This window comes from Nerophis lumbriciformis, linkage group LG18 (assembly GCF_033978685.3).
Source record: "Nerophis lumbriciformis linkage group LG18, RoL_Nlum_v2.1, whole genome shotgun sequence".
NCBI classification, from domain to species: domain Eukaryota; kingdom Metazoa; phylum Chordata; class Actinopteri; order Syngnathiformes; family Syngnathidae; genus Nerophis; species Nerophis lumbriciformis.
This window is the reverse complement of record NC_084565.2, coordinates 42022501-42034885: the sequence shown is the minus strand read 5'-3', so window position 1 is coordinate 42034885 and position 12385 is coordinate 42022501. Positions and strand designations below refer to the sequence as shown.

At 41.3% G+C, this 12385-nt stretch overlaps 1 protein-coding gene and 1 long non-coding RNA gene across 2 annotated transcripts in view; both read right to left on the bottom strand.

Annotated features, from left to right (window-relative positions):
• The window catches only part of LOC140679542 (uncharacterized), a 264689-nt gene that overhangs the window by 65458 nt on the left and 186846 nt on the right, over positions 1 to 12385 (bottom strand). The gene's annotated exons all lie outside the window — the stretch shown is intronic.
• The window catches only part of LOC133617979 (cadherin-2-like), a 233559-nt gene that overhangs the window by 59162 nt on the left and 162012 nt on the right, over positions 1 to 12385 (bottom strand). The window contains exon 10 of the mRNA XM_061978419.2: positions 2851 to 3104. Coding sequence (XP_061834403.2) covers positions 2851 to 3104 — 254 coding nt within the window. The remainder of the gene's footprint in view (positions 1 to 2850; positions 3105 to 12385) is intronic.

Here is a 12385-nt window from a genome sequence, read left to right as displayed (position 1 = left end):
CCTCACTGAGCCAAATTTAATTCTGTCTCCGTTTGATTCCTTGCTTCTTGTCTTGTTTAATAGATGTCATCAGTGTTTGAGATTTAAGCGAAAGTAAAAAATAATACATATTGATGCCAAGTTCCAGGCACCTGTTTTAAGACCTTTTCTTTGAACCGACCTTTTCTTTGAACTGTTTTGTAATCAAAGGCCATGGCTGTTTACGACCCCCCGCCCCTTTAGAAACAGCTGTTGCCATGTAACCAGGGAAAGTCCAAATAAAAGGAGGAGGCGTACAATCCTTCGGCAGAGCGCAGTGACACTGTGCAAGGGTGCAGGTGTACGCGTTTCTCCTCACTGAGCCAAATGTAATTCTGTCTCTGTTTGATTCCTTGCTTCTTGTCTTGTTTAATAGATGTCATCAGTGTTTGAGATTTAAGCGAAAGTAAAAAATAATACATATTGATGCCAAGTTCCAGGGACCTGTTTTAAGACCTTTTCTTTGAACTGTTTTGTAATCAAAGGCCATGGCTGTTTACGACCCCCCGTCCCTTTAGAAACAGCTGTTGCCATGTAACCAGGGAAAGTCCAAATAAAAGGAGGAGGCGTACAATCCTTCGGCAGAGCGTAGTGACACTGTGCAAGGGTACAGGTGTACGCGCTTCTCCTCACTGAGCCAAATTTTATTCTGTCTCTGTTTGATTCCTTGCTTCTTGTCTTGTTTAATAGATGTCATCAGTGTTTGAGATTTAAGCGAAAGTAAAAAATAATACATATTGATGCCAAGTTCCAGGCACCTGTTTTACGACCTTTTCTTTGAACCGACCTTTTCTTTGAACTGTTTTGTAATCAAAGGCCATGGCTGTTTACGACCCTTGTCCCTTTAGAAACAGCTGTTGCCATGTAACCAGGGAAAGTCCAAATAAAAGGAGGAGGCGTACAATCCTTCGGCAGAGCGCAGTGACACTGTGCAAGGGTACAGGTGTACGCGTTTCTCCTCACTGAGCCAAATTTAATTCTGTCTCCGTTTGATTCCTTGCTTCTTGTCTTGTTTAATAGATGTCATCAGTGTTTGAGATTTAAGCGGTGAAAGTAAAAAATAATACATATTGATATATGTCTTATTATAATACTTTTATGCTCTTTAGTAGGGTTGCAAAATTCCGGGAATATTCACCTTCCATGGGAATTAACGGGAAATGAATGGGAATAAACATTGAATGCAACATGCTAGATCTCGCAGCATGATTATTAGCTAAAACAACCTGATTTAATGCAAATTCAGTTGACTTTCAACCCTGCACTGTGCATTCCTCCATCACATGCACAGATCATTCCCAGCATGCTACACACTACAGGCCACACTAGTATTTGAGCCCAAGGACTTGATCCAGTCAGGCAAGGCAAGGCAACGTTATTTGTATAGCACTTTTCATACACAAGGCAGACTCAAAGTGCTTCACAGACAACAAAGTGAAATGAATGAAAATAAAAGCAAAATTAAAATGCAGACAATAAAAATAAAAACAGTGCGGACGTTAAAAGATTAAAAGATTTAGCTGAAAGCTAAGGTGAACATAAAAGTTTTCAGTCTAGTTTTAAAAGTAGTCAGAGTTGGGGGAAAGTCTGACATCTTCAGGAAGTTTATTCCAGCTATTTGTTGCATAGTGACTGAATGATGTTCTCCCTTCATTGGAAAAGTATAGCTCGGTTGGTAGAGCGGCCGTGCCAGCAACTTGAGGGTTGCAGGTTCGATCCCCCGCTTCCGCCAACCTAGTCACTGCCGTTGTGTCCTTGGGCAAGACACTTTACCCACCTGCTCCCAGTGCCACCCACACTGCTTTAAATGTCACTTAGATATTGGCTTTCACTATGTAAAGCGCTTTGAGTCACTTGAGAAAAAGCGCTATATAAATGTAATTCACTTCACTTCACAAAGTTGGTGAAAAAGGTTAAAAAAAACAAAAAACAAACAAAAAAGGTTAAAAAAACAAAAAACAAACAAAAACAAAAACTGATTTTGAAAGTGTTGTATTGTTGTGGAATTAGTTCAACAACGTTGTTGCACCACCACACTAAAGAGCACATGGAAATAAATGTCATCTACAGATTAATTGATCAATTAATCAATAATAGGAAAAAAAAGCATGTTAGGCTACACCAGGGGTCGGCAACCCAAAATGTTGAAAGAGCCATATTGGACCAAAAATACAAAAACAAATCTGTCTGGAGCCGCAAAAAATTAAAAGCCATATTACATACGGATAGTGTGTCATGAGATATAAATTGAATTAAGACGACTTAAAAGAAACTAAATGACCTCAAATATAGCTACAAATGAGGCATTATGATGCAATATGTACATACAGCTAGCCTAAATAGCATGTTAGCATCGATTAGCTTGCAGTCATGCAGTGACCAAATATGTCTGATTAGCACTCCACACAAGTCAATAACGTCAACAAAACTCACCTTTCATGCACAACGTTAAAAGTTTGGTGGACAAAATGAGACGGAAAAAGAAGTGGCATAAAACACGTCCTAGAAAGTCGGAGAAAGTTATACATGTAAACAAACTACGGTGAGTTCAAGGACCGCCAAAATTAGTAGGACAAATCGGCGCTCGCCAAATACTGGAATCAGTGAAGCATGTTTAATATAAACAGTGTGCTTTGTAACAATTAGGGAGGTTTGTGTCATGTTTGTCCTCCTACAGAAACCATATTAAAATAAAAAAGAGATTTTTTTCTTTTTCTTTTTCCATTTTTCATACATTTTTTAAAAAGCTCCAGAGAGCCACTAGGACGGCGCTAAAGAGCCGCATAGAGCCGCGGGTTGCCGACCCCTGGCCTAGATGATTGAAGTTCTTACCGGATGGTCTGCCTCATGAAGCGGTCCGGGTCCTGCGCGATGAAGCTGGTCAGCAGGGAGCCGGCGGGCAAGCCCTCGTCCAGCTTGATGGGTTTGGGATTGGGGCTGAACTCCGGGCTCTCGTTGAGGTCCAGGATGCGGATGGAGACGGTGGCCGTGGACTGGCGCGGCTGATGGATGCCGCGCGCCAGCGGGGCCTCGTTCTCCGCCTCCACCATCAGCACGAAGGAGCGCGTCACCTCAAAGTCGATGGGCTGCTCAGAGAGATCACACGTGTCAAAGTCAAGGCCCCGGGGGACAAATCACACCCTCCAAGTCATTTATGTGGCCCTACAAGTCATTTCAGTGGCCCACCTGACCTGTGTCTCTATTTATTGTAATGTGTTGTAAAAAAAACACACTGTATATTTTACAGTAAAATTTTGGTAACTGAGTTGCCAGTTTTTACAGTAAAATATACTGGGGTTTTTAGGGCCCGCATGGCCCATTGTATAAGGACTCCCAAAGGGAGTCCTTATGCAATGGGACATAAGGACCTATTGAATTTGTAAGGTTTTATTAGGGCCCGCATGGCCCATTGTATAAGGACTCCTTATGCAATGGGACATAAGGACCTATTGAATTTGTAAGGTTTTATTATTAGGGCCCGCATGGCCCATTGCATAAGGACTCCCACAGGGAGTCCTTATGCAATGGGACATAAGGACCTATTGAATTTCTAAGGTTTTATTATTATTATTAGGGCCCGCATGGCCCATTGCAAAAGGACTCCCGAAGGGAGTCCTTATGCAATGGGACATAAGGACCTATTGAATTTGTAAGGTTTTATTATTCTTTCTTTTTTCTTCCGCCGCCTCTTTGAGCACTAATTTGACCCACTTAACATGCTTCAAAACTCACCATATTTGACCCACACATCAGGACCTGCAAAAATTGCCTTTTAATAAAAAAAACGAACACAAAAACTCAAAATTGCGCTCTAGCGCCCCCTAAAAATAAATCTTTTTTCTTCCGCCGCCACTTTGCGCTGCAATTTGACCCACTTAACATGCTTCAAAACTCACCATATTTGACCCACACATCAGGACCTGCGAAAATTGCCTTTTAATAAAAGAACCGAACCGCAAAAATCAAAATTGCGCTCTAGCGCCCCCTAGGAAAAAAAAAACTAGACTGCCTGTAACTCCCACTAGGAAGGTCGGAAAGACATGAAACAAAAACCTCTTTGTAGGTCTGACTTAGACCTAGTTTTCATAATTGTATATCTTCGGGCAAAAATCAACAGGAAGTTGGCAATTCCCCCTTCAAGACAAAAAAGTACTAAAAACAGTCACTTTTGCCTCTTTGAGCTGTATTTTGACCCCCTTAACATGCTTCAAAACTCACCAAACTGAACAGGACTGGCAAACATTGCGATCTAAAAAAAAAAACCTAACCCCAAATCTAAAAATTGCGCTCTACTGCAATTTTTTAATAAAACGCAAAAAAAAACTGCTCCTCGGAAGAAAGAAATGACAAAACTGCCTGTAACTCCCACTGGGAAAGTCGGAGAGACATGAAACAAACACCTCTATGTAGGTCTCACTTAGACCTGCTTTTCATTAATTAATTTCCTCGGGCAAAAAATCTACAGGAAGTTGGCAATTCCCCCTTCAAGACAAAAAAGTACTAAAAACAGTCACTTTTGCCTCTTTGAGCTGTATTTTGACCCCCTTAACATGCTTCAAAACTCACCAAACTGAACACACACATCAGGACTGGCAAACATTGCGATCTAAAAAAAAAAACCTAACCCCAAAATTCAAAATTGCGCTCTAGCGCCCCCTAGGAAGAAAACTACCTCTAACTCCCAGTAGGAATGTCATAGAGACATGAAACAAAAACCTCTATGTAGGTCTCACTTAGACCTACTTTTCATTAATTAATTTCCTCGGGCAAAAATCTACAGGAAGTTGGCAATTCCCCCTTCAAGACAAAAAAGTACTAAAAACAGTCACTTTTGCCTCTTTGAGCTGTATTTTGACCCCCTTAACATGCTTCAAAACTCACCAAACTGAACAGGACTGGCAAACATTGCGATCTAAAAAAAAAAACCTAACCCCAAATCTAAAAATTGCGCTCTACTGCAATTTTTTAATAAAACGCAAAAAAAAACTGCTCCTCGGAAGAAAAAAATGACAAAACTGCCTGTAACTCCCACTGGGAAAGTCGGAGAGACATGAAACAAAAACCTCTATGTAGGTCTCACTTAGACCTACTTTTCATTAATTAATTTCCTCGGGCAAAAATCTACAGGAAGTTGGCAATTCCCCCTTCAAGACAAAACAGTACTAAAAACAGTCACTTTTGCCTCTTTGAGCTGTATTTTGACCCCCTTAACATGCTTCAAAACTCACCAAACTGAACGCACACATCAGGACTGGCAAACATTGCGATCTAAAAAAAAAAACCTAACCCCAAATCTAAAAATTGCGCTCTACTGCAATTTTTTAATAAAACGCAAAAAAAAAACTGCTCCTCGGAAGAAAAAAATTACAAAACTGCCTGTAACTCCCACTGGGAAAGTCGGAGAGACATGAAACAAAAACCTCTATGTAGGTCTCACTTAGACCTACTTTTCATTAATTAATTTCCTCGGGCAAAAATCTACAGGAAGTTGGTAATTCCCCCTTCAAGACAAAAAAGTACTAAAAACAGTCACTTTTGCCTCTTTGAGCTATATTTTGACCCCCTTAACATGCTTCAAAACTCACCAAATTGATTTAACACACACATCAGGGCCTCCAAAAATTGCCTTTTAATAAAAAAAAAACCGAACCCCAAAATTCAAAATTGCGCTCTAGCGCCCCCTAGGAAGAAAACTACCTCTAACTCCCAGTAGGAATGTCATAGAGACATGAAACAAAAACCTCTATGTAGGTCTCACTTAGACCTACTTTTCATTTATTAATTTCCTCGGGCAAAAAATCTACAGGAAGTTGGCAATTCCCCCTTCAAGACAAAAAAGTACTAAAAACAGTCACTTTTGCCTCTTTGAGCTGTATTTTGACCCCCTTAACATACTTCAAAACTCACCAAATTTAACACACACATCAGGGCCTCCAAAAATGGCCTTTTAATAAAAAAAACAAACCCCAAAATTCAAAATTGCGCTCTAGCGCCCCCTAGGAAGAAAACTACCTCTAACTCCCAGTAGGAATGTCATAGAGACATGAAACAAAAACCTCTATGTAGGTCTCACTTAGACCTACTTTTCATTAATTAATTTCCTCGGGCAAAAAATCTACAGGAAGTTGGCAATTCCCCCTTCAAGACAAAAAAGTACTAAAAACAGTCACTTTTGCCTCTTTGAGCTGTATTTTGACCCCCTTAACATACTTCAAAACTCACCAAATTTAACACACACATCAGGGCCTCCAAAAGTTGCCTTTTAATTAAAAAAAAACCGAACCCCAAAATTCAAAATTGCGCTCTAGCGCCCCCTAGGAAGAAAACTACCTCTAACTCCCAGTAGGAATGTCATAGAGACATGAAACAAAAACCTCTATGTAGGTCTCACTTAGACCTACTTTTCATTAATTAATTTCCTCGGGCAAAAATCTACAGGAAGTTGGCAATTCCCCCTTCAAGACAAAAAAGTACTAAAAACAGTCACTTTTGCCTCTTTGAGCTGTATTTTGACCCCCCCTTAACATGCTTCAAAACTCACCAAACTGAACGCACACATCAGGACTGGCAAACATTGCGATCTAAAAAAAAACAACCTAACCCCAAATCAAAAAATTGTGCTCTACAGCAATTTTTTAATAAAACGCACAAAAAACTGCTCCTCGGAAGAAAAATCTGACAAAAATGCCTGAAACTCCGACTGGGAAGGTCGGAGAGACATGAAACAAAAACCTCTATGTAGGTCTCACTTAGACCTACATTTCATAAATTGACAACCCCCAGCAAAAATCAACAGGAAGTTTGCTATTCCCCCTTCAAAACAATTCTTTTTGTAAAAACCGGTCACCTTCCTTCAAAAACTATCTCCTCTGAGCGCGTTTGTCCTTTCGGCTTCAAACTAACACAGGAGAGAGATTAAACCCTTATGTATAAAATAACAGAACAGTTTTTTAATACCTGCTCCGGTTTTGATTTTATGACCCTTCAAAGACCCGCTGCACTGATGCTCCTGCGGTGCTGTTTTTTTAAGATGGCTGCTTAAAAGCAGGAAGCACCAGCGTGCCCACACAATGCAGACAAGGTAGGTACACTAGACAAAAGTCTTGGGACACTTCAGACTAAAAGTAGACAAAAGTATTGGGACACTTCAGACTAAAAGTAGACAAAAGTATTGGGACACTTATGACTATCACTGGACAAAAGTATTGGGACACTTAGGACTAGCACCTGCCAAATACGCGGGCCCGACCAATGCTGCTTGCAGCTTTAATTTTTGTTTGTTTTTTCCAGTGTATACGTATGAAACGCTACTTTTTCCCAATACTTAGAACCACGCGGCTTATAAAACGGTGCGGCTAATTTATGGATTTTTTTTTTCGCCGAAGGGTCATAGGAAAAAGTTAAATTCCTCACTGCAGGTGCTGCAGTGTCCTTCCGTTTACCAATAGTGCATTCTTTATTTTATTTAATTTTTTTCTCAACCTGAGTGCCATTAAGTCTTCTAGCCATCCGCATACCTGCCAACTTTTGAAATCAGAAAAACCTAGTAGCCAGGGTCCAAGGGCCGCAGGCCCCGGTAAGTCCAGGACAAAGTCCTGGTGGAGGGTTCAGGGCTTCGGCCCCCGACGCAAAATGATTATTAGCATTCAGACAGGTTAAAATGTTGCTAAAACCATCACTTTTCTATCAGTCACAGTGACTTTTCAAAACAAAAATATTACAGCAAAAATCATATGGGTTGATTGACATGTTTATTCTGTAAGCTAACTTCAATAGTTTGAAATTATTTTGACAGTTAATGCCAGTTATCCTGTCAACCTTTCACAAGACTTCAATTTGTTCATTGAAAGTATAAACACTTTTTACAGTAAACAAATGGTAAAACAGTACTAAACAATTCCATAAAAAAAAAAATTGGTGTCATTATTAACTTTCTGTCCAAGCTTGTATAATCTACTGCCTTGTTCAATTGTAAAAAATATTCTGTGCCTAAAATTCACATTTCTATCACAATTATCATACTGTAAACATGGTAAGCTAACTTCATTAAAATTAATAGTCCTGTCAATAGCATGGAATTACAATTCAAATGTAGTTTTTTTGTAAGCCTTTCAAAATATGAAAAATTAATGAAAATTAATTGAAGCCATCAGACACTTGAAAAGTGGCACATCACATCTCTAATGTAATCATTTGAACTTTTCAACAGAAATAGCACTGCAAAAATATTAAGGACATACTTCTGTATTTTGGTAGTTATGCTGTCAACATTTAACAAGATTTCTTCAACTTGGACTTGAAAGCATAAATAGTATAAACACTTTTAACAGTATAACAGTACTAAACAATTCCAATAGATAACATTGGTGTCATTACCTTTTTGTGGCTAAAATCCAAATTTATTCTATCAGATTGATCATACTGCAAAAATGATATGGTAACTTTATGATAAGTTTACTTGAAGTGGCATAAAACACTGAAAGTGATTGTTCCTATAACCCCTTTGTTTTAAATGTTTTATGCCACTTCAAGTTGTCAAAGACGTGCTGTGAAATACAGCCGACAGGATTGCGCACCAAACACGAAGCAAGGCCAAAGTGCATGCATGGTGCAGGAGAACAAAGGACTTCTTTCATTTAAGGTTTGTGATAAACCATCAAACTCATTCGTTAAAAGGACTCCGGCGCCACTCCACTCACTGTACAGGAGCACAGTGTCAGACGAGTGCTCCTGGCTGTGAACCCCAGGAAGGCTACCGGACCAGACGGAGTACCTGGAAAGGTGCTCAGGACGTGCGCCCACCAGCTCGCTCCCCCCCTCACCAGGATCTTCAACCTCTCCCTGGCTCAGGCAGTCATCCCATCCTGCCTGAAGTCATCTACAATAATCCCGGTGCCGAAGAAGTCTCCCATCACCAGCCTGAATGATTACCGACCAGTGGCCCTCACTCCGGTAATCATGAAGTGCTTCGAGCGACTTGTTCTCCAGCACATCAAGGACCATATCCCTCCAGACTTCGACCCCCACCAGTTCGCATACCGGGCGAACAGGTCCACAAAGGACGCCATCGCTGTTGCTCTCCACTCTGCTCTGAACCACCTGGAGCAGCAGCAGAGCTACATCCGGATGCTCTCTGTGGACTATAGCTCTGCCTTCAATACAATAATCCCGGACAGACTCTGCAATAAACTGGACACTCTTGGCCTCCCCCCTCTCACAAACGCCTGGATAAGGGACTTCCTAACGGACCGACCCCAGAATGTGAGACTTGGCCCGCACCTCTCATCCTCCCGCACGCTGAGCATCGGCTCCCCACAGGGCTGTGTGCTGAGCCCCCTCCTCTACTGCCTTTACACCCATGACTGCAGTCCGGCCCACAGTGACAACCTTACCGTCAAGTTCGCCGACGATACCACAGTGGTCGGGCTCATCTCCAGGGGTGACGAGGCTGCCTACAGAGAGGAGGTCCTGAAGCTGACGGCCTGGTCTTCGGAGAACAACCTCGCTCTCAACACCAGCAAGACCAGAGAGATCATCGTCGACTTCAGGAGGAGCAGCACCGACCCTGCCCCCCTCTACATCAACGGCGAGCGTGTAGAGAGGGTCCACACCTTCAGGTACCTTGGAGTCCACATCTCTAATGACTTCTCCTGGACAGTCAACACCACATCAATCATCAAGAAGGCTCAGCAGCGGCTACACTTCCTTAGAGTCCTCGGGAAGTACAACCTGAAGCCTGACCTGCTGCTGACCTTCTACCGCTCGTCCATCGAGAGCCTGCTGACCTACTGTATTACGGTATGGTACGGCAGCTGCACTGCAGCAGACAGGGAGAGGCTGCAAAGAGTGGTCAAGACGGCTCAGAAGATCATCGGCCGCCCTCTCCCCTCTCTGATGGACATCTACACCTCCCGCTGCCTCAACAGAGCCAGTGCCATCATCAAGGACAGCACCCACCCTGGCTCTGACCTGTTCCACCTGCTGCCCTCTGGGAAGCGCTACAGGTGCATTAAAACCAAAACAAACAGAACAGCTTCTTCCCCAGGGCCATAACCATCCTGAACGGACTGCCCCATTGTCCCTCATAACTGCCTTCTCTTCGGTGCAATAACCCATTCCACCAACCACCCTGTTTTTGTTTTGTTTTTTCATGTATATATTCATTTCACACCATATTCATTGCACTTCTACATTTTTTATATTTTTATATATTTGCACATTGTTTTTCTAGCCTGCACACATCGCACTGTATGGAATGGCCTCAATCTCGTTACCTTGCGTAATGACAATAAAGCTGATTCTGATTTCTGATTCTGATAAAGTGAGTTTTTCTGGACATTATCATGCAAGAAAAGTTTATTTTTGGGACCGCGATCACCGCGTAATGATTTTTAAAGGTTGCATTACAAACATTTAACTGTCCCATGTGATCAGCCAGTGCGATTGGAAGTCCATGCTCAATTATTGCCTCCGTAAATAAAACTTTGGCATTTATCACATCCAAAGAATCTGTTTGGGCGACGAAAAACGTTGAAAGTTTTCCACTTGTATCGCTAGCAACGGCATTAGACTTGTGTTTTTTTGTCCCAACGTGGTCTTTTACATCGCTAATTCCTCCGTGTCCGATCGAAAAATCTTGTCTGCACAAGGTGCAATTCGCGTAGTTTTCACCCTTTTTTTTTTTTTTAATGAATGAAAAACCGTATTTTTTATCACTGCAACCGTAACCCGGAATAGGTTGATGAAAACCGTACTAATTACGGGAAAACCGGAGTAGTTGGCAGGTATGCATCCGTAGCGTTTCTACTCACATAGATTCGTCATTCATCACTCCAAACAAGGTTTGTACGTTTTACAATACAACTATAACTATTCATACTTACTAAAGCGTCCCATAAGTGATGTCTGTAGGAGTGTTTTCATGCATATTTGTACGTGCTATCATAATGTAGCTAATTAGCCAACACGTTTACGAGTGTCTGTGTTAGTATTATTAACCTACATTTTTCAGTTTCACAAATTCCTCAGTAAATTCACCAAAACGTCACATTATTGAGTCTGATTGGAGAGCTAGCTTCTGCAGCTAGTGGCTCCATGACCATGACTTCTGTTTTGTTGGATCATCCGTTTTACTGCCAGTTACAGACACCGTTTGGAAACAATTAAAGTATGTAAATAATATTTCTGTGTAAATAACTCATTTCACAACGTATATATCGGTGCGGCTAATATATAGAAAAAAAAATTTTCCACCTAAAATTTTGTGGGTGTGGCTTATATACCGGTGTGCCCTATAGTCCGGAAAATACGGTGTATATACACATACAATAGCTCACCGCTAACAAAAGCCAGCGCTCCTGAATGTAAACAAACACCATGGGTGGATCTACACCTGACATCCACTGTAATGATACCAAGTACAGTAGTCGATACTACTATGATTACATCGATATTTTTTAGCATCACAAAATCTATATATTTTTAAATTTATATTATGTTTATAAAGTCAGGACACATGCGGACTTTGAATATGACCAATGTATGATCCTGTATCTACTTGGTATTGGATCCATACCTAAATGTGTGGTATCATCCAAAACTAATGTAAAGTATCAAAGAAGAGAAGAATAAGTGATTATTACATTTGAACAGAAGTGTAGATAGAACATGTTAAAACAGAAAATAAGCAGATATTAACAGTAAATGAACAAGTGGATTAATAATGCATTTTTACAGTTTGTCCCTCATAATGTGTACAAAATAATAGGTGTATAAATGACACAATATGTTACTGCATAGACTAATTAGGAGTCTTTGTTTGTTTACTTACTACTAAAAGACAAGTTGTCACTATTTTATTTAAGGACTAAATGACAATAATAAACATATGTTTCATCTACACTAACATTTTTTGTTACAATAATGCAATTTTTTGTGGTACCCTTTATTTAGAAAAGTATCAAAAGGGTGGTGGTTCCTCTCTTTAAGAAGGGGAACCGGAGGGTGTGTTCTAACTATCGTGGGATCACACTCCTCAGCCTTCCCGGTAAGGTCTATTCAGGTGTACTGGAGAGGAGGCTACGCCGGATAGTCCAACCTCGGATTCAGGAGGAACAGTGTGGTTTTCGTCCTGGTCGTGGAACTGTGGACCAGCTCTATACTCTCGGCAGGGTCCTTGAGGGTGCATGGGAGTTTGCCCAACCAGTCTACATGTGCTTTGTGGACTTGGAGAAGGCATTCGACCGTGTCCCTCGGGAAGTCCTGTGGGGAGTGCTCAGAGAGTACAGGGTATCGGACTGTCTGATTGTGGCAGTCCGCTCCTTGTATGATCAGTGCCAGAGCTTGGTCCGCATTGCCGGTAGTAAGT